Raw genomic sequence first — 26,889 nt, forward strand, 5'->3', positions numbered from 1 at the left:
AAACAACTCTAGATTTTTATCTGATTGTTAACAAAAGCTCATTTTTCTAATAACTTTTTACGTATGTAGTATAATACTATAAAATATAGTTTATTGTTAATATTTTTTTTTATGTAGTAAAAAGTTATGTTAAATACATAATACACGTATGTGATTGAAATTTTAGCATAAATTCGATAATAAAACAAGTTAAATTTGCTAGTTAATCATAACATTTTAAAAAAAGAAAAGTTTTCTTTAAAATTATTCTGAAATCATAGTACAAAATATATTTAATGATTAATGGTTATCAACCTTTAATATTATAGCATCGTACTTTCTAAACAAATTGGTCAAATAAGCTCAACGAGCACAATATTTTGGACATTTATAATTATTTATTGTAGCTTATGGGTTAGGGACGATTACAGACGTTTTGAGCAATCAGATAGAAACATTAAATAAAACCAACCTTATTATATTATATAATGATTAAAATGTATTTACTCTTTTCTTCATAATTCATTAAAATGTGTAAAATTTAATATATATATATTATATAAAATAAAAAAAAATTATTTGCTAAGAGACATACATACAAGAAATACTGGACAATAAACAATTAGTCTTGTTTAATTTTTCCTTTCGATACCTATGTAAAATAAAAGTCTTAACTAAACTTTAAATATAAAATTATTAAATACTTGTAAAAATCAAAACTGTTCCCATTCCCGTAACTAATATCTTCTTTTAAATTATTAAGTATTATACGATTTTGAACATCATATTAAACTTAATAGCGTATAATTGCAAGTGAAATCTAACCACTGTCATGCAGGAACGACTCAAAGAAAAGACAACGCCCAGTATTCCTCTCACTTTTAATTCTGCATGATAATTGATAACAGTATGAGCACCACCATACCAATAGTCAAATTTCTTAAAAACCAAGGTGGATATTATTATATCCACCTTGTTAAAAATAAAACGAACAATCGGTGATAACATCTATTATTATTAATCATGTGCATACAACATAGATAAATCAATACGTAAATTATCAAAAAACTGTATGAGTGTTGTCCGCTTAATAATTAAATTTAATACAACGCAATGAGTAAGCATAAATATATAAATATTTAATAACACGGAATATGTAATTTGTATTTATGCAATTTTTACCGCAAAGCGTTATGCGATAATGAATCTATGGTCACGGTTATAATAATGTACAAATTATATTTTGGCCATAACAACATTAAACATTCAACAGCAGACATTGCATAAAAATAAGCTGAACAAAATATGTGTAATATATTGTTCGTGTAGATAAAAAAATTAAATAAACAAAAAAAATAATTTGATTTATTCGTTCTATTTGATGCTTATATAGATATATAGGTTTTTATAATGATTTCATTTTAAAATAAATGTACTATAATTGTGTTTGCTGGTTTTTCATATGTTACTATAAATAAAATTAATTAAAATATAAATTATGTATAATATACATTTAAATATATAAATGTTTTCTTTTCTATTATTTTGCTCAAAAAATTTAGAATTAAAATAAATTTTAACGGCAAAATGTTTAAAAACAAATTTATTCTGAATTAATAAAAACGTAAAAATACGATTTGTACATTTTGAGATTAAAAATTAGAATAAAATAAGTGTAATAGTAACTTTAATTTAGCAATTAAATGTTTTTAATAGATAATTAGGGACATTACATAATAAGAAACATTATTTTATTCTTTTTTAAATATATTAGGTACACATATATTTTAATACATATTTAATGCGTACCTAATCAACCTACCATGGTATAGTCTTAAACTAAATATTTATTCTATACATTCAAGTTGAATTTTAAATAAATATTAAATTTAAAAATAATAAAATAAAATGTTTAGAAAAATAACTAAAATCATAAACAGGCTTTTTTCAAAAATGTAAATATGTAATACAATGATTATATGAAGAAAATTTACATATATTTAATTAATTACAGTCAAACCTAATATTGTAATGTCTCCATAAAAATGTTGTATTTTACTGTATTATAAACTATTTTATAGTTTAAAACATTGTCTCGTAATCTCGTATTACTAATGCTTTAGTTACAATTTAAATCTAAAGCCGATATAAAAAATGAGTAATTTAAAAAAAAAAATGAAATAGCGTGCTAGTAATTGTGGACTTTTTTTTTATTACACGCGTATAATATTATAAGCCCACTCATGAATGAAAACAACATAACATTTTCGCCCTCTTAAAAACCTATCGCGATAATGATATATACATAACGTAGTAGCAGGTACCTGCTGTATAGCCGTATAGGGTACCCTATGGCGCGCATATAACGGGTTCGCGTGTTTTTTGGTAATTTCGTGGCGGCGGCTAGGGAGGGTGAAAAACTTCCATTCGCGGAGGGCGCTAGGGGGCGGATAAATGAAGAAAATGAGTTTTTCTGGCGATGCAGAAGTGTAACACGTCGACATAATCGAATTCCAGACCGAGAATCAGAGGCACTAAACGTATCGGAAAATGAGATCGAACGCATAATAATATATATATATAAACGATATGCAGGTCAAAACGCAATCAAATCGGTCGGATTTGAATTTTTCGTTTTTCATCAAATCGTAAATCGTGTAGCTGACGCGTCGAAATAATAATATCTTCCAGATCCGGGACGGACAGTTATTTTTTCTTTCCAACGGAATTGATTAATACCTGCAGTCGTACGGAATTCCCATGTGTGTGATACAATATAACAAATAGTAAATACATATATATGTATACGACTATTCGTGCATATATATACACACACACACAAGGCTATTTGTGCATGTGTAGGTTGGTTGGTCTATATACATACACACACACACACACAATATAATACATGTACACGGGTATACCGTACACGTACAATTAACCGTCGTGTTGGACGGGAAAATAACGTTTGTAGGCAAAACCGAGCAAACGTCCCGCCGCCGCCGTCCTGTATATATATATAAACACTGCACAACACAGGGCACTGGATCAATACGAGGCCCAAAAGTTCACGGAGCGACCCCCAACTAGCGCTCTCTAAACCTATATAATATTATATATATACACGCGTACCGTTTTGTGTTACAAACCAGTATGAATTTCTCGTGAATTTTTTTCTGTCTTTCTGTTGTTTCTTTTGTTGGATTTCCCCCGTAAGTTTTTAACCGCAAAACCATTATTATGTTGTATTTGCATTACGACATTTATATAGTTAAGCCATTTCATTTGAATTTTTTCATTTATGTGCGCTAAATAGTTAGTTTTGTGTGATGTTTGTCGGTCTTATAAGATTAGATTAGATTAGAATTAGAAAAAAATTCACGAATCCCATACTAAGTACCTGCATATTCTTAACGCGATATTTGCAGAAGATAATAATATATATTTCGCACGCAGACAATTAATTTTAAGTCTGACGTTTTAACAGAAAACCGTTAGTAAATACAAATTCAAATTACCTATTTATAAACGATCATTAAATAACACATTTATTACATAGTTATTTTTTATAAAATATAACATAAACTTTTCCTAAATTGCATGTATTTAAATACACGCGGATAGTTAATAAATAACTTATAACTAATGCTAAATGTGGAAAGTGGTTATCGTGTTACACGAATAACAATATTTTTATGTGATTTATCCATTAAAAAATAATGTTATCATACTAATATTTGAGATGTATTTTAATATTATATTTCAAATAACTTTAAAACTAGTATAACTAAGCGTTTTCCATATGAAATAAAATATTTTTAGTATCCTGTTCTATTTTCATTCCACAATGTACTATAATTTTGTGTTATTAAACCTCTATTCTAACCAAAGTTAAAATAAAATTATATTTTGAATTTTAAATACATAGTAATTTAAATTTAAAGATATAATATATTTTTAATTTAGAATTAATATTATAAATATATTTAGTTACAACAATGCCATTACGTTAAAACGTTTTGTTATTATAAAAAAAAAAAACATTCAAATAGATATTATAATTATAATTGTTCTAAACTTTTAAAGAGTTCAAACTGTTTTTAACAGTAAAAAAACAATGTTTCCATCAAGCTGTTAAAATACCCAAAGCAAATAACAGGTATAGAACATTGAAGGTTAAAATAATATTTTAATATAAAATTACTTTTTAATTTTTAGTATTAAATATTGTGGTTTTTGTTTGTGTTATTTTTTTATTTGGGTTAACACCCTATATAATATATATTATGTATGAATAACAATTTGCTGATTATAGTTTGAAACAATTTTTAATACCTATTTAAATTGCACACATTTTTTTTTTTAATGAGTTATACTTATACTTTTGGAAGGGAAAATAATAAAATATCTTAGATACAGCACCTCAATAAGACATTTTTCAATGAAGGGGTTAACTTTAGAGGTATAGGCCATTAGTCAATTTCTTTTACGTCATTAAAAAAATTGTGAAATAAAAAAATATCAAGCCACGAGTTTTATCGTAATTATAACAAATGTATTACCTTATCTTTTGTATTTGATAATTTTGACACTAACAAATAATAATACAACAACCAGTCATATGCCAAAATAAACCTAAACAAATTAAGTTAGAGAATTGCAATTATATTTTTCTGGTAGGTAGAATTTTCTAGAAAAATAAAAAATACCAAATTGGAAATGCGTTCTTTTTCTACAAAATCTAAAACAAACAGCTAATTCACGTTTTTGAATATTTTTAATTCTATAAGAATATAATGATTTTGGTTTTACAACATTTTTATTTTAGATTCTAAATGAAGCAAAGGCCTTTTATAATAAAGTATTTTTTTTAACATCATGTTATTATAATATTTTTTTGTTAACATAAAGTTGACGTATTCAGCAACTTCACGAACAGGTAATTTTTCAGTTTTTTCACAATAGTTTCTTGAAGCGTAAGGAAAACTACCAACAGCCATCAACAAATTTTAAAGAAATTGTATGATCTTATCAGAAGTCCCGCTCAGAATAATTTTTATAATATTATTACAGTATTACTTTCAAATATGATCACACAGCTATATTAAATAGGCTAAATGAAATTAGGACTTATACTTAACGCTCAAGTATAACTACTTATAAAGTTATATCTTGTTCAGTTTCTTTTTATTTGTTCACTAAAAAAATATATATATAATATATATATAATATATATATTATAATATATTATATTGTATTATTTAATAATTTATTATTCAAAACTATTATCTTAATGCTATTGAATATGCATTTATCGAAATTGGAATAAAATCAAAAAAAAAAATGCTTTTATATATATTTCATATTTTACAAATATTCTATCAATAATTCTTCAATAAAATGATGAAAATCCAAAAACACTGCTAAAAACTTACTTCAAATGTGAACAAATTGATCAAAATGAGAAAAAATATTTTTTTAATGTTTTAATTTAGGTACTAAGTTTTAAAAATTATTATTTTTAGATTTAGATTTCATAGCGGAGCAATGAATGTATTTATTTTAAAATAACATGTCTTTTCACGTCATTATTCATTATTTCATTTTTCTTTTTTTATATGAATAAACGATAGATAGTTGAAAAAATATTTCGATCTTCCACTTAAAGGTTTTTTTTTTAAAAAAATTTGATCTATTTTGTACTTAAAAGTGGTCAAAATTCCCAGTATTTATTAAAATAATTAGGAAAATAAAATATAATAAAATAATAAATACCAAGAAAATGGAAATCATTATCCAAAACCAGTTTTAGATAAAATTTATTTATTTTTTTTTGGCGTACCTCAAAAACAGTAGGTACTTGAAGTTTTCACCAAATGTCTATAATAATATTATTTTATATTCATGTTGATATCATTTTCAAAATATGTTCACTCTTTTTGAGCCATTTATGGGTATGCAGTCTTTGATTTTTTTTAAATTTATTTTTTATAACTGATAAAGTACAATATAATTTTATTTTATAGACATTTGAAGTTTTAACTTTGAAAAAATTCGTCAAAATCATAAAAATTTGCAGCTGAAAATTTCTAAAATGTTAAATTTTATAGCTAAGGGTTGATAACTTATTACAAGGTTGCCCATAAGTAGTGAAAGCTATGAAACTAAACATGTTTAGTTATTGTGAAGTCAATTATGTTATTACAATTAAAAACACTATTCATAAGGATTTCAAACTTTTACATAATTATACTTTTTATTATTTCTACTTTACCTCATGAAATTTTCAAAATATGTAGATTAATTTATAAATGAATAATAATACTTCTTTATACCAAGAGTACCCTTATTCACACTGTTAATTTTACTGTAAAGTGATATTTAATCAAAAGTTAATAACAATAATATAATATGGATAAATATATATTATTATAATAATTAAATATTAATATTGTTTATAGATGCAATATTTTCGTCAATAATTAAACCAACCTACTGAAATATTAATATTAAAATAATCTACTTTAATAGCAATATCAAAAAACATATTATGATAAATATATTTAATGATTTAAGCTAACTTGAAAATTTCAAGTATCTACCGTTTCCGCTCAGACTCGTTTTTCGTATACAATGATATATCATAGAAATTCAATTAAACACATGCATTAACAATGATCCACTCGACACCTGCTATATAGAAGAGTGTACCCACTTGCTCGCCTTTTGTTTCTAAGTTGGATATGTATATCATTGCATTTTATTGACAAGAAAACTTAACATCATTCGAAAACTTAATTCAACTTTTTTTTCATGTAATTATAAAATAAAACAACACAGTAGTCTTTATGCAAAAATAGAAATGCGTATACATGGTTTGTTGGATAAAAGTTGTATTCAATACAATTTTTTTAATTATTCTTGTTACAGATTTGCGTATTATTTCATTATAAAATCTACTAACTTAATTACTTCAATTAAGACAGAAAGGGAAAAAACATAAAAAAATTGATTAATTTCTCTTTTAAATTAGAGCTTTTATGAGTCGTGTTCTTTGCTTCTTTGCATTAATAATATTAAAATTAGAATTCTCAAAGCATTATTAACATTAGTACTTTTTATAAAAAAAAAAAATCATTACTGATGCTTTTTTTGTAATAAATGATAATATTTTGTATTATATGTTGTTATATATATAATTTCCAATCAGTTTCATAATAAATCCATTTATTTATACAATTTATTAGAAAAGAAATTACATTACGAGACACAATAATAAAAACATTCATTTTATAGTTATTTACTAACCTAAAATCAATTTAGGCTGAAACAGTTCTTTTCCTAACATTTTTATCTTTAAACGAAACCATTTCTGGTATAAATAAATAAATTATAAATCCGTTTTTTAAACAGTCTAAAAATTCGTTTAAGTGAGTAAGTATAAAATCAAATTATATATAGTATTATATAAATTTAAGACATTTTTCTGAATTTTTTCAAAATCCGGTGTTAAAATTTAAAGTTTTTATTTACCTAAATAATCTTATAATATACATGCAATTCTTAAGATATAATGTTTATAAATTCCACGATTTAAATGTATTAATGTTGAAGACTTTTAATTTTTCTCCAAACAGTAGTTCTAATAGGATTTTGAGTATTATACTTTGTGTATGACTTAAAATGTTAACACAATATTATTATAATATTATGTAATGTATTAACATTATATATATTTTCATTGTTAAGGTATAAATATTTTAAAAATATCTAACTATTAATTACGTTAATATAAGTACAATCATTGATTATAAATACTTGTGTTTATGCTGCACTTTAATTTAAAACATTAGAATAATCGTTATTTTACTCAAAATCATTTTTTTAATGCCATTATTGATGGTTTTTTATAATAAATCTATGGTATTATAATATTACGTACTAATATAACTGGTACTAGAACCAACCGTAATTGCTTGACTTGAATATAAAGATAAACTATTGAGTTTGAAAAACAGTACTCGGTATTATGATAATAAATTAATAAATAACTAATATTATACGCATAAAATAAATTATGCATTACAATAATCGAATTGACCAATAAAAACTTGCATAAATAATTCAAAAATAAAACTCTTTTTTAATTTATCATAAGATATTTTTCCTGATCATTATAATCTTAAATACTTGTAATAAGTCATATTAAAAATAAATTTAAATAATCTGTCAGACAAACATTTTGGAACTGCGTTTTATAATAAATTAACTAAATATAAAATTCTACGTTTCATCATATTCACAATGATTTTAAAAACAATTTTATGTTTATTTTTTTTTCAAATAAAAACTTGTTTACATACCTATAATAATAATAGATATAAACAATTTTTTTCAATAATATTATTGAAATGATAAAAATTATAAATAAGATTAATTTAAAGTCGTGTAGGTACGTATAAACTAAGTTACTTATAAATTATTTTCATTTTTTAAATGAGAAAATTTAACATAATATTATATGCTTTTATTGTCTTTGAAAATCAACGTTGACTTTTGTTCTCACTATGGCATTTAAAGTGGATCAAGTCAAACTTCCTACTCGTAACACCAGCAGTTCCCCTAGCCTACTTGAAGTGTTTTGTAGGGACACGGACAGAAAAAATAAAAGAGAAAAGAGAAAAAATAAAATAGGAAAAAAAATGAGTCACTCGCCCTTCACGCGTGTTTGCCATTGTATCCCTCGAGGCTACACTTGCCCTTTTTTTCAACTGCCACCGTTGTTATAGGTCGGGTCGACCTATTCTATATATTATATTATATTCTCCGCGGAGATGACGACGCGGCGATCCAACTGCGGCGTGTTACTGCATCGTCAATCGTATTACACGCGGATCCGACTTACTAAGTCATCTTGGTGTACGTCGGGAATTTCGAAAGTTTCAAAAACGGTTGAAACAAGGCGGTACACGCGTGTATCATGCGTGACAAAACGAGTTCCACTCGAAAACCATCACGATCCGGTATCGCGAACTGTAATAAAATGGCATGTGACGGAATTTAGAAATATAACTATAATAATATGTAGGTATATGGTTCAGTTCCGGTTCTCGATTTTACGGCACATAATGGATACAAATGTATATATTTTAATATAATATATTTTATATTGCTTTTGCCTGTTATTCAAACTTTTAAATTTTAAATGATTTCCATATAGTATTTATATAATCTCAAGTTTTTTTTTTAAAACTGACTTATTATAGTATAATAAATATCGATAAATTTTCAAACGACATTTAAATTTATATGGGCAAATTACAGAACCGTATTATAAGGTATTATTATAAGTACCCATTACACTAACAAATAAAATATCGAGTGTATAGTAATTCAATATTTATTATTATGGCACCTATGTAAAAAATTGATTTTACCTTTATATTTTTCAATAATTTCTTCCATTACGTCGTTTTCTTTAGGTAAGTGCTTAATCATTAAATTGCTACCTGGGCATAGCCCGCATGTGGGGCGTTGAAAGTTTCCACGCACACGCCGGACAGCTTATGACTGAATATATAAAATTCATCATATTATATAATATTATATATTATATCTACAAAGATTGATGAATCGTTTAGCGTGAAAAATCCGTGAAAAGTCTGCTGAGCTTATATGTGCACATATAGTGTGTACACTTTTGTTTTCTCCCTCGGAAAAACCCCATACCTCGCAGCCGTTCTTGTGAAAACCTAGCGCCGTTATATTACAGTGTCGCGGGTTCGCTGTATAATTTATAAAATATACATATTATATGGGACGTCGTTCGCCAATGCCGTCGCCGACGTGACGTGTTTCCATTTACATAGCTAATGACCCTTGGGGCCGGACCGAGTCCCGCGGCGGTGCAGCTATATAGACGGTGCCGGTGCAGTGCGGGTGAGCAACCTCTCCCCCCCACCTCGCGCGCACGATGAACTGCACTGTACACAAAGCGTACTATAATAATAATATGTACATATTATACCCTACCCAGCGAGTGCGGGTGAGCATAGTAATATTATGCGACATTTTTGTTCTATATTTTTTACTTTGTATATAAAATATCTAGCATCTTTATTGCCACGCTCGAAATATGGATCTACTACGTATAATACTACTGCAGCAGGCGGGATGTATGTAAAACAATTCTTTTTTCACTATGGGAAAACATTTTTTTTTAAACGTAATTTTAACTTTTAAGTAATAAATATATACAACATTTTTGGAAAAAAGATTGTAAAGTAAAGAGTATTATTATTGCTCACTTTTTGTATTTTTAAATAAATACTTACAACTTAAATTGCATTCTCTAGATACTTGGGATATTTCAGAGAATTTCGATCAAATTTAAAACCAGCAGTTAAGCAAGTTAGAATTACGAAATTTCTAAATTTAGATGAATGGATGAGCCGTGAACAACATAATTTCGCTGCAAAGTACCGCACTTTAACAATCCACTCTGCACTCCATCAGTTAAAATGTATATATTTTATATTCCCTAATAAAATAATATATCAAAAATGCCAGATATAATAAAGTATAAAATATGTATTTATATAGTTATATATTATATATTATGATGCTCTTCGTACGTTTTAAGTTAATTATATTATTAAATAATACTCAAATATGCTGTAAAACTTATTTATTGCACATTACACTGGATTATTTGGTGCTACATGATATTTAATAATATTTTTACAGAGCAATAATAAATTATAGATATATAACATAATATATATATGTCAATAAAATTGAATTTGGTATAATAAAATATGCATCCTTTTACAGATTTTCTGAGAAAACATTTTATTCGATATGGAATGTGGTTGAATGTTGACTGTCGTGTTGTCTAGACATTATTTTCAGAAACACTTTTTTTTGGAAAAAATAGTATATTCTTTTGCTGATTTATTTGACACTTGCAACATAAAATGTAATACCTATATTATATATTTTGTTATTTTTTAGCTCCATGGAAACACCTTAACAGTTTTATTTTCATATTTAAATTAAATTTTAAGTGCTATTTTCAATAAATTTAAGTATCAAATGGTAGTTCTAATGCAATGTGGTTTTAAAATTATACTTGTATCCTTAAACTGATACTAAAATGCCAAAATAATTTATTTCTAACACTAAAAATAAAAAATAAATATGTATTTTAGACATTAGAAAATACGTCAGGCGATTTTATTCGAGTATTTTAGACCAAATACATATATATAATAGCATTAGCTCAAAATATTCAAAACTATAACAAAATAAAATATTTGAACAACATGGAATAATAATCGTATTTTTTTATGATTGAAAATAGAATAAATTATGGCATAAAATAAAATGTGATATAAATGTAGAGTAAAAATGCCAATAACAATATTCTGATTGAAAATATATTGAAGAAAATAAATATGAACCAAAAAATACGGTATCCAAGAATAGTATTACAAAAAGCTTCTCAATAAATACATTAGGTACCTATAATATGTGACTCTCTCAGTCTCCAATTGTATTTCTGACAATGTTATCAATTTTACAATATATATCTGCTGGAAATAAGTTGGTTATTTATGAAATAAAGTATTTTATTTAGAACTTTTTTATTTTAATTCAATTTACGAAATATAAATACTATCAAAATATGATTCACGTATAGAATTGATATAGTAAGACACCTAAAAAACTCATAAATTATAATTTTAATTCTATTTGGTAGATAGTTTTATTATTTTCTTGACATAATATATGTATTCATTCGTACAATCAAGGTTACCTCTACATTGTTTAGATAGCTATCGTTGAAACTTTAGCCAACTAAATCGATTTTATGTATTCATTTATATTCTATTCTGGTAAAAATCAAATAGTTATATGAACCGTATGTTCATATTTTACATAATATCTGTGTATGTCATCATAATTATCGTTATCGTTCATATTTTACGTAAACATAAAACAAACAAAACAATACTAAAATATTATATTGTTTGGTACTGTAAACTTTATTATTACAAGTTCGATTGTTTTTACTCCACTGCGTTTGAATTAAACTATCTAAACTATACAGTATACACTAACACTGTAATTTATTGACATTTTAATTAATATTACATTGGAATAAAATAAATATTTCGTATTTTAAAGTTACAAAACACAGTATTTATTATTCAAGCATTTCAGCTATTGTAGCGCATAAACAATTTAATTTATTTACTTTGGCGTATAATAACCTTATTAGCTTCAATAAAACGCAGAACATTATTGCGCGAAAACAAATAATAACTGCGTTGCAGAAATATAAAAATAAACACAAATAGTACCCATTTATTTTATTATAAAACATATTAATATGCATTATGTGGTACATTGATTTACTTCAAGCATACATTATGTTATTTTGTTTTTTTTTCATATACAAATACAATGTTGTTCGTGTCTTATTAGTTAGGTACACCGTACGCATATTCTATATATATATTTTTTTAATGTAATATATTGTTTAGATTTATGACTTTTTTAGCAATTGTATTATATGTGATACAACATACATAGCATAATATAACTTGACTTTTCGAAGTACCAACAACCGTATTTTCATTTATCTTAGTCGCAGCGCACCGCAATATAACAGGAGTAAATAAATTCTTTTTATTTATATTTTTAATGAACATTTTAAAAGCCAGCCAGCAGGACGTCTACCCCCGCAGGAATAGTTGCACGTCGGTTCTTTTATCTTTTTTTTTTTACCTCCCGCTCGTTATTACATCCGGTTGTTTTATGCACCCGCGTGTATATATTATTATATTTATGCACAAAAAAGCGATATTTACCGCATCCTTTTCACCCTTGTTGTGTATAGATATGGTTTATATTATTTTGCTTTCGCTTTGGCGCGTTCACGCGACGAAAAACAAGCACAGCTTGATGCGAGCAAATCCTGTTTGCGATTTCAATCGCTTAATTAATTTTCTTAAATTGAAAGTTATAAACGATAGTTAAAATGCATAACGGTGTGACTGCGAGTTTACACGATACCTGCTATAAAACTTAGATGATACATTAATACACTAAATCAATAATAATAATACAATATTGTGTGTTTATATCAAAAAACAACACGACATACGTATAAATACGTCATAATATATGTGACAACATTCAATACATTAATAAATCAGGCACGATTTTGAGAGAGGAGGTCCTAAAAAGTAAATCCTATTTCTTCAAAATCCTTAATTTTATATTGCTCTGTGTCACTAATAACATTTTTGTATAGCTTCAGTCCTGCAAGTGCGAATACATCCATTTCCGCTAACTCGTTGTATATATATATATATATATAAATACAGATGATCATACATTAGTACCTACCTAAACCTATAAGTCCCTTTGAAATTTTAAAATGCTTTTAGCGTGACGCCTATTTTTCTGTTGCAATCTCTCGTCGATGTACAATTCTTTTGATCGTATCCTACACAATATTTATTATTATACACGATGTTCCCGGTGGCTATTTTTACGACTTTTCATACTGCGTGTTTTTTACAGCCATCCAAAAATGTACTACTCCCTTTGATTGAAAAGCTTTTATTTATTTAAACTTTGTATTACAATATTATATAGTCTTGGCAAGACATTTTAAAATAGAACATTTCAATCTTAATAATTCAAATTAAGGTACTAATAAACAAGTTATTGATACGCTCGGATATACTACAAACAAATTATTATAATATACAGAATTGTTTTGTTGTTCTTAGGTTTTGTAAATGAGTTTACAAATGTCTATATTGGGCAACGCGTTCTACTGCTTTACCTATACTATATATACCTAATGTAATATTATTATATTGAAAACTTATATCGATGTAAAACCGAGCACGTCATCTTTGACATCCAATAAAAATATAACTTCAATGGGATAAGTTCCTACAGTTATTTTTTCGATATTAATTTTGCCTAAAATGAACGTTTAATAAAACTTTACAAGAATATCGCTGAGTGACGCGGTGATTGCAACCGTCTAGACACATTTTAATATATTTTAAGAGCAACGATAAGTTATTGTGTTCAAAAAACGACGACTGCCATTTTTTTTAGCAGTTGATTGGTGATATTTATTTTTATTAATACAAATTCCAATAACATTAATAATAATAATAATAATAAAATATAAAAACAAAATCATAATCGTTCAAAAATAAGTCAAACATGCTTATTTATTTGATTCTGTTCAAAGTAAAAAAATACCCCGAGTTACACACCTTTTATATTATAAAGCGAGTCCGAAGCTAACCTAATACCTACATAAAATCCGTAAATCAGTCATAATACTGCAGGATTCGTAAAATGACATATATAATACAGGAACCGCAGTAGTGAGTTGTAACTTGTAATATTATAATAATTATCACATAAAGACGTACCCGTGTAGTGAGTGAAAGTATTATACCTTTATGTACAATTATCTATAATACGTATATACCTATTTTTGCGGTTTATTATTCGTCGCAATAATTAAGTATCCGCGATTCTAATATTTTTTGTATCAAGTATGTATAAAAATAGTACCTACCTATACCATGGTACCTAGCTATACTCGTTATATCTGACAGCGCTCACTGCGCACACTACACACGCACCCCATGAAAATAAAAACTTTGTCCTCACACGACCGTGACGCGTACATATATACATGTAGTGATAAATATCATATATAAATATGTGTTTTTGTGAGTGTGTGTGTGTGTGTATGTGATAATATGTGTATATAATAAGCGCGGGTTGGCCGTATTTGCCAGAGCGATGGGAAACGGTGACACGTGCACCGCGACGTCGGACTTACACACACACACACCATATACATATATATATTATATACACGAGTATAGTGGTATAGTAGTAGTATCGCGGTGTACACAAAGGGAGCGGAGGGCGAAACAATAATCATTATTGTTGCTGTATAGTATATATAACCTCACCCCCGTGTAAAACGACCCCTTTGCCGGCGGATCATCTTCCTTCGGTCCCGTTATTTTGACGCCGCCGTTCCCACCGCGTGATGAATAATTTTTTTTTTTAAACATATCTCTCACCCACCTCAGACGGCCCTACGGCCCCGCGGCCCCCCGACGGTGTTGTATTATTATAATATAATATTTCTCCAACGGCGTTTACTCCTACACCTGATGATATACGACATGTATAATGTATTATATATTATATATATTTATTTATATATATATATAGGTACTCTGCGCGCCCGAAGACGATATACGGCAAACACTCGGCAACAATGACGAGACAAAATGACGACGACATAATATTTGAACGACCCGCCACGCTCCGGTGCAATCTTAAACCAACTATTATATATACGTATAGTTGATACATATAACAACACGCGATACACAGTTGTTACTGTTGTTGTAAAGCTTTCGAAAACGACGTCTTTTGTTTTCCTTCGTATTCTCTCTACCGGTTATGCTACTGCGTTATGACAATACAACAATAGCGTAAACGGCTATTTTATGACATAATTTATTTTTTCAAATTTTTTTCATACGCGTAAACGTAGGTATTCTCGTTGATTTATACGACACAAAACGAATTGTTTCAATGTTTAGTGTAAATTAACTTTGTTAAAACTGTTACGAATAGGATTAACACAATATATTATTATTATCATCGAGGCTGTGTATTTAATGTATTAAAAACCCATGAATTTACATGTACTCGGACATTAAAAAATAATGAAATATGCACTGGAAATTCTGCAATATTTTGCGAAATATACTAAAATAAATAATTGCCTGTTATGCATATTATAGCTTGAAATGTAATAAATATAATATAAAAGTATCAAGTATGCATAAGATATTTAAATTATATATATATACGAATATTATATTATAAGTATAAGCTCATTAAAAAATAGTAATACATTTTTAAGACATTACGCAAAGTAAAATTTTAATATCAAATAATCAAAAAATTATATGGGAATCAAACTTATCCAAATTCATGATATTTTTCTCAAATAAACAATAAAAACTAAAAAAAACCCCTTACGTGGATTTATATTCACAAACGTATAAAATATGCAAAGTAAAATGTTGTTCTTAGAATATGATAATATCTTGAACAAAATTTGTATTTCAGTTATTTGGAATTCAAAATGGAATTCATCATTATGCGAAATCATTAAATTCACAGACCTGATTACCATACTTTTAAATTATCATTAAAATGTGAACGCGTCTTATAATAAAGCCTTTGACTACAATCTATTATAGATTGTACTAATAATATATTAGCGTCAACCACTTGAACTAGTATCTATATAGTTAATTACTAATTAACAACCTATCTGTTATTCAAAGATTTACTAAAAACAAATTCAGCAAATTAATAACTATTAAAAATGGCATATTTGAACGCCCACAGTCTTATATTACATCTGACATTTTAGATTAATAGACCAATTTTGTCGTTTAAGCTCATTATGTATTATAAATCGTCCGCAGGCTAAAGTCACAGACCAGCGAGTCAGTCACGTTTGTAAATATACCCACGTCTTATTATATTATGTACACAAAATACCTTGAAAATACGCCTAGATATTGTGATTAATAACGAGTTTTTATCTATGCGGCGGCGGCGGCGCGCAGTTAATCATTTATTTTCTGTCACAACTCACAACACTGTATATTATAATAATATACCAGAACTTAATTGGGCGTAATGCAATAACCTGCAAAATTATATTGTCCACGCACGGCGTTATCGTTCATCATCATTTGCTGTTTACCATAACAAAAGGCATATAATTCGCCGGCGTGACACGTGTCTAATTGGAAATACATATACACCGGCACCCCCATAAACATCCACCGCAAAAGGGTCCAGATGGCCGATTGTTGAGTTTGCTTTTTGGCGTAAATCCCATATATATATATAGTTAATTGTACGTCGAATTAAATAAAAATAATAATAATAAATTAATAACACGTGCCCAGTATATATCACGAAGATCTGACATAATATTTTAAACGTAATTATTGTGTAAAACTGTCAGACCGTCGCTGACCATCCAGTATAAAATAATATATGGTCGATATCAATGTTATCAAACGCTATACCTACACATTTCGTTGTTCGACTATATGCGTCCAATAAAATCGTGATATTTATTATTATAGGAAATAAAACTACGTAAATATTTTATGATCACACGTAGGTAAAAATAACGGAATTATAAATCGCAATATAATAAGTATACATAAATGCACCATTTTTCCGAGTATATATTATATAAATATTAAATATTGTACTCCGTAAAGGGATCGTTTTCCACTCCAGATAACCGTGTTACGTAGCAATGCACGTTTTCAGACGATCCGAACACGAGAAAATAATACCTACATCGTATTTCAATGTTAACTTCTGTTGGGGGATTCTTCGAGATCCCTACTACGCGCTGTGTGTACCCATATTCACTAATTGACGAGTCCGACTGTACGTTTAATTGGATCAGGAGGGTGGATATGAAGAGTAGAAAAACAAATTGGACAAACAATAACGCTCCAGTGGGTAAACAAAATTGTCGAACCAAAACAAATAAAAGCATAGGGTCCACAGTTTTTAACGAGCTGAAAACTATTCATCGTTTTTCACGTCTGTTAATGCATGAATAGAACTCGTTTGAAAATGTGACGTAACGTAATATTTTTAAATAAATCTATATATCCGTTTAATATGTATATCAATTAAATATGATAACAAAAATGAAGTCATTCAGAGATGCTTGGTTATCTAAAATTTAAATACAATATTATTACTATAAATCCATATCAATTTTAAAGTAGAAAATACTTATTACGATTACTTGCTATTTACTGAGTAATCATAGAATCCTAACAAACTACATTTAATCTAATTTAACTAAAAACAATGCAAAAAATATAATGATATGAAGTACGTATTTTATTTTAACATAATATATTATACTTGAAAAAATTATAGAAAACATGTACCTATAACTAATAATAGTAATTAATATTTTTAATAACAATTTTAGATTGTTTAAATTATAATGAATAATTCATCAAGCATGCTTAGACCTGTTATTTTCTTTCATAGTGACTAATATATTTATTCAAATTTTGATTTTTGGAATTTTTAATATTAAAGACCATAATTTAAAATACTTAAATTCTTTTATACCATTTAAGGACTTAGGAAAGTTCTGTGGCGAGGCCAAAACTTTTTCCGAACAAGAAGTACCCTTTTTTACCTGTAACCTATTATTAATCAAATAATTTTGACAAAACTAAAAGTTTAAAAAGTATTTCATGAGTTATTAGAATGTATATACTAAGGATAAAAGTCCTTAAAAATAGTTTTCCAGAAATATATAATAGATGTAATACCTATTTGAAATATTACTAATTATTCCTGGGCAATCGTTAGAAATAATATACTATAGGTACTATTAGATAAATATTAACGAGTATAATGTATAAATTTCTCATCTCCATAACTTTGAAATCTATATTATCTCAAGTATGTACACATAATATTAATAACGTAAAATCTGCATGTTCGAATCTCGATTAAAGTACACAAAAATATTTTTTAAAAAACCATCTACTTAACAATTATTACAAAAAAAAAAAATAATTCTCATTTGTAAAAAAAAAATTTACATAACACTCCTTAAATGATATAAAAGACTAAGTACTTGAAAATATGGACCTTAAGTATACTTAAAAATTTCAAAAATCAAAATTTGGATAAGCCCATTGATAATGAAAAAATAGAAGTTTAGTAGTAAGAATGTTACTAAATATTATCCTGTATATAAAGTATTTGAATAAATTAAAAGATACCTAACTAATTATATTTACATAATACAATATTAATTATTTATTAAACTTTTTAAGCATAATATATGTATGGTGTTATTTGTTACATTATATTGTTTGTAATAAAATAATATACATGCAAGTCGCATCTTACCAATATACATCTATTCAATTAATAATAAAAATTATTAAACTTATAAGGTACTAATTTAATTAATGTATACCTACTGAATAATATGTCATATTATGTAATATCAATAACTTATTATAAATGTATACGGTGTACGTATAACATATCGATACAATATATACCTAATTTATATACATAATATACTGTATATATTCTAAATGATATAATTTGATAATCATTTTATATTTTATAAATTATAATCAACATTTACTATCAAATAACTAAATACAATTTAAATAATTTAATTAATTTATATTTAATGCGCAAATTGTTTAATAGATATTTAAATACTTACAGTTTATTTTTTGGATTTCACAATTAATTTATAAGGAAACATAACCGTTTAATACGTACGATACGTATATTAACTAATATAACTTGCATTTTTGTTAATTATGATTCAAATTTAAAACAATAAAAATAATGCACAAACTCAAAAATAACATGTAAACTAATATTTTTTAAATACGTATTACAATTTTAAAAATATAGACTTTTATTATTATATCAAACAATTAGGTAACTGTTCTGCTCTGCTAGTAGGAGTTTAGTGTATCTTATTATTGTATAGGTCACTGGAATGAATATGTTAAATTTGAAAAAAACATTTCAAAAGAAAAATGATTCTGAGCAAAAATGATCTGGTCAGCATTATTAATTTATTATCATATAAATTTATTTTTATTAATTATTACTATATAAATAATATTAACTAAAATATTAATTTCCTACTATAGAAATTAATTTAACTATTTAAAGTAATTCAGAATAAACCTTAAATAGGCAATAGGATAAATTTAGTATAAATGTTTTAAAAATGACATAGTGTATATAAAATATAATAGTATACTTAAAAGTATTAAATTTCTACGAAAAATATTTTTATTATTCTTTGTTTAAATATTGAATTTCATTCAAATTTAAACTTCAAGTATCTTAGAAAAAATCAAGATTGTATATTTCTTAGATTTTATGATTACAATATGAACTACTTATGAAGAACCTCGTATACAAACCTCAGCTATAATAATTGACCACTTAATACATTATGAACTACAAAATAATTTGAAATTTATGTGATTTAGACTAATATTGTCAAATTTTAAACTTTAAAATTTAAATGCTTTTATAAAAAATCTTGCATTTTTATTTATTTATTCTTTATAAAAATGCAAAAAATATATTTTAAATATTTTATATTGTCTATAGCAAAAATTTATTTGGAACCTTATATTAATTTTAAAATCTTAAGAATGAATGTTAAAAATTTTAGGAAATCTTAATTACAAAATAATACATGAAATTTTTATAATTTTGCAGAGGTTTATCAAAATGCTAAATTTAAACATGTTAAAAACTGATTTTATGTAAAAATTTCTATTTTTCCTTCATTGATTTATCCTTATTCCAGAATTATTATATTATTACTGAGAGTTTTCAATTTTAATATTCAAAATTACCAATTAGATCAAATTTGCTTTTAAAAACCACCTTCAGAATTGATGATCAAAGCATGATGTTCTCTACTAAATACCATGTATATATATTATATATACACTAAACAAACACATTGTAATTCAATACATTTATCGCCCCAACCAAGATCTAAAAATGTCCTGAACATGAACAAAAAATTGAAAAAATTGTAAATACGTTATAATTTGAACATAGTTTTGATTATTCTATAAAAAAAAAATGCAATGGAATTTGAGACATTAATAGATAATAATAAGCCACGAATTAAATGTAACTTCGATTACTTTCACAGATGCAATGTCAATATAATTTCTATTTTAAATGACTTTCCATATTCAAATACAATTTTTTTTTATTTAGTCTTAAAATTAAGCTTTACTTTAATCTCTAAATCCTATTTAATAAAACATAATATTATTTAACTATATATTATAATTTTTCTAAATTTAGTATACCTACATATTATAATTTATAATATAAAATATAAACACATTGAACGAGAAATTTCCTCAAATACTAATGTATAGAATTTATTATGATTTATATTAGTAGCTCAATTGCAAATATAATATAGGAACGCCGGTGACCTCGTTTCAAATGGAACTCGGGGTAAAATTATTGTAACATATAATTCAACCACAGCGGTTGCGTGCCGGCCTATGTGCCGAGGGCAACTTATTGATTTTCACCTGGCTGCCAGGGACCTAACTGACTGCGCCACTCCGCGTACAAAAATTACATCGTTCTGCGCCGTATTTGCTTTTTTGAACCGCACATTTTTACGCTTTAAAATGTAACCACCAATTTTATTCTCCGTGAAATAATTGCATGTTAGATTAACCGACCAATCTATTTGATTACATGAAATTTATTTAATTAAATAATATATAACCACGTTACGTCACCTATATAACCACAAAATATGTTTAATATCTGATAAAAAAAAATCCTATTTAGATATGCCCCAGGTATATATTTTCCACTCCAATTCATTGGAGGATTAACTCTATGGAATAAATTCTCTCAAGAACTTAAAAACAACACATAATTCAATATGTTTCAATAACAGAATACTATTAAATTAAATCTAATTACATTTAATGTAATTAATTAGACATTTGTACATAATTTAAACATGTATTAATTAAAGGACTTAGGTGAAAAATTGAATTAACAACTTTTAACAATATAAAATTATTATATACATTTTTCAAGGTATATAAAAAGTAGGTATAATATGTGAGGAAAATTCTTTAATTTGTTTCATAAAATGTAAGCGTATCTAAACGTGTGGTGTCAATATAAGCTCTCTGAACTGTATACCTATAATATTATATAGTAGAAATAAAAAAATGCTATTTTCTTTTATATATTTCAACGTTCTTTTACTGCATTATTTACCCAATTTAAACACTGTCTATAGTAGTATATTTATAGTACTATTGTATAAAATTATTCATAGAATTTGGTAAATTCTTTAAAGTATTGCTTTAAATATATAAATATTTAGATAAAAGTATGTAAATGTAAAAAGTGAGGAATGTTCAATTTAATCAATTAAATATTTTACTAGAACATATTATAAAAGTATATGAATAAATAAATGGCGAATTAAATGTCTCAAATAAAATCTGACTTTACTATTTTCTATACATGTGCTTACAAAATTTTAAATGCTACGTTAAAAATGTAGGTACGTATTATTTGTAATAGTTGGCATATTAAATAAATCATTGCTTTGTATGGGCGACAAAAACTTACTCGTACTTAGTGCAAGTTATACAGACGAAATACAAAAATTAATTTCATGTTGTTCGCTTCAGCATGATTTTGTATTGTAGAAGAGACCATTTTTGCATTTCAAAATAATATAAATTATAATGAATCACATCATATTATTAGAAAAACGTTTTTAAAAGAAAATCGATATGTATACTTTAATAAATCCTGTATAGGTACATCAGTCAATCCAAAAACGTCAATGACGACCACAAACACAGTGACTGTAGGATACATGCAATTTTATGGTACCTATTCAATATTCATAAATTGATCGTAATACATATTTTTTAATATTTTTGACTATACATTCCTATATTCAAATTCCCCGAAAACGTAGGTAATTCCTTATTTGAAATCCTTAAGAATTACATTATTGTGTTAAATATTAACAACTATATTATTATTTCTATATTTTGATTATAATATAAGGTAGTATTAATATATTAAATAATAAATATTGTTTATTAAATTGTACAAAGAATAGGTACACAAAAAAAAAACAATTATACATATTACATTAAACGAATGATTCATTTTCAATATAATTAATAATATTATTAGAGTAATACAATTTATTCCAGACTATCATTTGGGAATATATGATTTATGACATGGCGTCTACCTGAACTTGCACACTTTACTGTGTTTGTAATCAAAATTAATGGAATTTATTTTGGGGAATGGACTCTTTGTTTGACGAAGGCGCTTTTTGTTTGCTACCGTGGGATGTGCCACCACGTGTCTTCTATTAGACTGCTGCGGCGGAAAAACCTACCCTGGGGAGTTTTATGATTAAACGAAAACATTCAGAAGAAAAAAAACAACAGTGCCTAGAAAATTAAACTTACTTTATTCTTCAACCGTATCAAAAAACAATCGAATTATGGGAAGGAACCCAGATCATACGCTCAATATAATAGTTACTCGCGTAACAAACATAATAATAATAAAAACAATTTTCTTTTATGATTCCATAAAATAAAATATGTATATATATATTATATATCAAATTATGATAAAAACCACACAATATTATTATTACTGACCTACTTATCACAGTATTAGGTATCTACTAAAATATATTATCGCATTATTATTATTGCTTTTATCTTCCTACGTAAATGTCATATACCTATTAATAAAACTAAATATAAATATATTAATTACTAATTATAGTTTTTCTATACATAATATATATATAATAAAAAAATATTTACAAAAGTTGAATTAAATATTTGATTCACTGTAGCTGCAATTAATACTGTATACCTACTTTGTAAATTTGTATTTTTCAGACAAAACTACCAAAACTGCCAGTGCCTTTGTTGGAACGTACTACGAAATTATATCTGGAAACGCTGAAACCAATATTAAATGAAAAACAATACGAACATGCTAAAAAGCTAGTGACAGATTTCACGGGTGGGCCTGGTCCAATGCTACAAGAAATATTAATCGAACGCAGAGAAGATCATGACAATTGGGTATGTATAAAATCAAAAATACCGATTTATATATAATCTGACTATCTTAGTATATAAATAGTAGGTTCTTTCAAGTTATTATTATTATTATTGCGCTGTTATGGTTCGTATCATTATATTAAATTTATAATAATAATAATAATGGTAAAATAAAAATTTTAAGCGATTTTTATTAATAATTCGTGTTTGAAACGGTCGATTGTCGAAAAGGGTATAAATCATTTTACAACATATCAAAGTAAAAATAAATATAATTCAGATCACGTGAACAATAATGGAGTAACGAATGCCCTGGAGTTTTCATACACGAATTGGGGAGAGCGCCAGAGAGGGGATACACTTTTCGGTTCCGGAAACAAATCCAATTAGTAGAAAACGTGACGAGTCTGTTTCTATGATGAGTTTTCCCGGCGGGCCGAGAACCCTTCCAAAACGAGATAAGCGGGAATTTTATTCACACTGCGACGCTGATTGGTTAAACATCAATTTCTGGTTTGATTCCGTCATTCACATAATCGAATGATGTTTTCGTAATCATAGGTACCTATAATAATATTATGATACAGTGTCGTTCAAATTATCTGATTACGTCGCGCACACGAGTAGGAGGCACCTGTCCGTCATTCGTGTAGATAAATAAGATACAAAGCAGATCATACCATACGGCATACATACGAACCATAAGAAGACGAAAAATTGCAAATTGTATAATATAATACGCTTTAAGGACATATTATTGTGTCTCTCGGGCCGACCCATCGTCTTTTACTGTTCGTATACATAATATAATATAATAAAATATTATATTCCTACCTGTACACCCCATCATAATATTATTATGGCATTATATGGTACGTATAACAATAATAATACGTGTTCTGCGAGCCCTTCATATCACTGTCACCGTGACAAATGATTTACAAACCAGCGATGATATATCAAAAACATTACGTATTATCTCTCTCTCTCTCTCTCGTCTAACAGAGTTTAGTATTTTTAACGTACACATGCACAGGATGTACTTACCCACCTATTATTATTATATAATCCTCGTGTGCCTAAATGTGGCGGCTGCATCAATAAATAAAAATGCACACTACACATTAATGATACGTAATATACATATATTATTATAATTACATGCAGAAGAATCATTATATTTTATTCTCAAAAAACGAAAAAAAAATATCCTGGATATCAGTATTACATTTTGTTTGTATGTATATGTGTGCTGTGCGCTTTTTATGAATAATATACGACATAAATTCAAATAAAACAACACATTTGTTGATTTATTTTTTTTTTAGAATTATCTACGTGCTAACCCGACCGAAGTTTTAACAAAACAATATAACGAATAAAAAAAAATTATATTTCAAATTGATTTACTATGTTATGACAATAACTTTTAACTTACCTAAATTTATAAGTTATAATATAATAATTAAAATATATTTTGTTAAAATATAAAATAATTTTAAAACACTAACTATGAAATTATTAATTAACCTATCGTTTTATTAAATTTTAAATAATAATCAATAACTATTATTATTCATCACTTATACAATGTGAACTATACACACGGATGGGCAATACCTAACCTATTGATTTAACAATAATACCTATGCTAATAAAATGATAAAATCATTATCTTTGATATCAAAAATTAAATTATCTGGTAGTTAAACATGGGCAATTCGTGCAAACTCTCTATAAATTAATATTGAGATTGAATGTACAATTTAATATTTAGTTCGCAAATCTGTCAAAACCATAAATATCTGCAGCTGTAATATTTTAATATGGTAAAATAATTTTTAAATTAAAAATGTCTACCTAAAACTTAAAAGTTATAATGTTGTATTGTTACTTGTATACCGACTGTTTCCAATAAATCTCGAAAACCGTTAGCTAAGCACTTTTTATATGTTTTTGAAGTGCTTAATACAGTAATCAGAGTTTTCTTTGAAAATTTCTTGTATTAAAATTATTACTTACAAGTTATAATCCTCCGAGAAAATGAAAAATAACACGTAGGTATACCACATAACACAATAAATTTTAATTGGAATCGTATTTATTATTACACTATTATTTTTTTTCTATTGAACACAGCATAGTATTTCAAACTGAACCGTTCAAACAAACCGCCACACCTTTTTTTAATAGTTTTTATGTTAACATTACGTAAGATTAATCCAGAAAGAAATTTTATTTCGAATAAAACGATAAGTGTTCGTAATTTTTAGTTATAAATAATAATTATATTAAATTATATTACTGTAATAACATAAAAATATATTTTTTAAATTATATATATAATATTAACATTAAATTTCTTAAACACAATTTTGTTTTCATGACGCTAAAATCACAGGTATACAATAACATTATAATTTTAAATAAAATAATCAATTATTAATGAATATCAATGAATTTAAGACCATTTTAAACCTGAATGATGAATAACGCATTCCGACACTCAAAATATGTGTAGAAATAATGTTCCCCTGCATCTCAAAAATATACAACCGTATTGCGTTTACTCATATTGCGATAAGTCACGATTCGAACTGCATCCGTTGTTCTCTCTACGAGTGGAGCATAGAAGATCAAGCACATTGATAAAATGTTACGAGCTCTTATTACACTATTCGGTGTAAGTGTCGCGTAGGTATACAATAAGTTACCGGTAGTTTTTTCGTAAACACCCACCCATATTGCAGCGTCGAGATAACTTGATTTAAGGTTAGTTGATCCTACGACGTTTGCAATATATTATATACATATACATTTCTACTTGAGTAATCCCCGAGATCTGCGTATTTAGATAGATGAGCTTCAACTATAGTGCGTGTACATATACGATTTATTTTCTCACTCTCTCTCTCTCTCTCTTTCTCTATCACCAATAATATAACGTGCAAAATTTATCTTTTTTTTCCGATTACGATTTTATTTTGACCCTAACAAATGAACAACCTCGCAAAATTGTACGGCGGCGTCGTCGGGGTTTGGTTTTGAATAATTCACGCGGCGTTTTACTGTATGGCGACGGGTCGTG

General features: G+C 26.5%; 1 protein-coding gene across 1 annotated transcript in view; it reads left to right on the plus strand.

Moving 5' to 3' along the window:
- Positions 1–26,889, plus strand: part of LOC132930986 (vesicular acetylcholine transporter-like) — a 62,969-nt gene that overhangs the window by 25,170 nt on the left and 10,910 nt on the right. The window contains exon 3 of the mRNA XM_060997141.1: positions 23,634–23,822. Coding sequence (XP_060853124.1) covers positions 23,775–23,822 — 48 coding nt within the window. The 5' untranslated portion in view covers positions 23,634–23,774. The remainder of the gene's footprint in view (positions 1–23,633; positions 23,823–26,889) is intronic.

Source organism: Rhopalosiphum padi, chromosome 4, assembly GCF_020882245.1.
Source record: "Rhopalosiphum padi isolate XX-2018 chromosome 4, ASM2088224v1, whole genome shotgun sequence".
NCBI classification, from domain to species: Eukaryota; Metazoa; Arthropoda; class Insecta; order Hemiptera; family Aphididae; genus Rhopalosiphum; species Rhopalosiphum padi.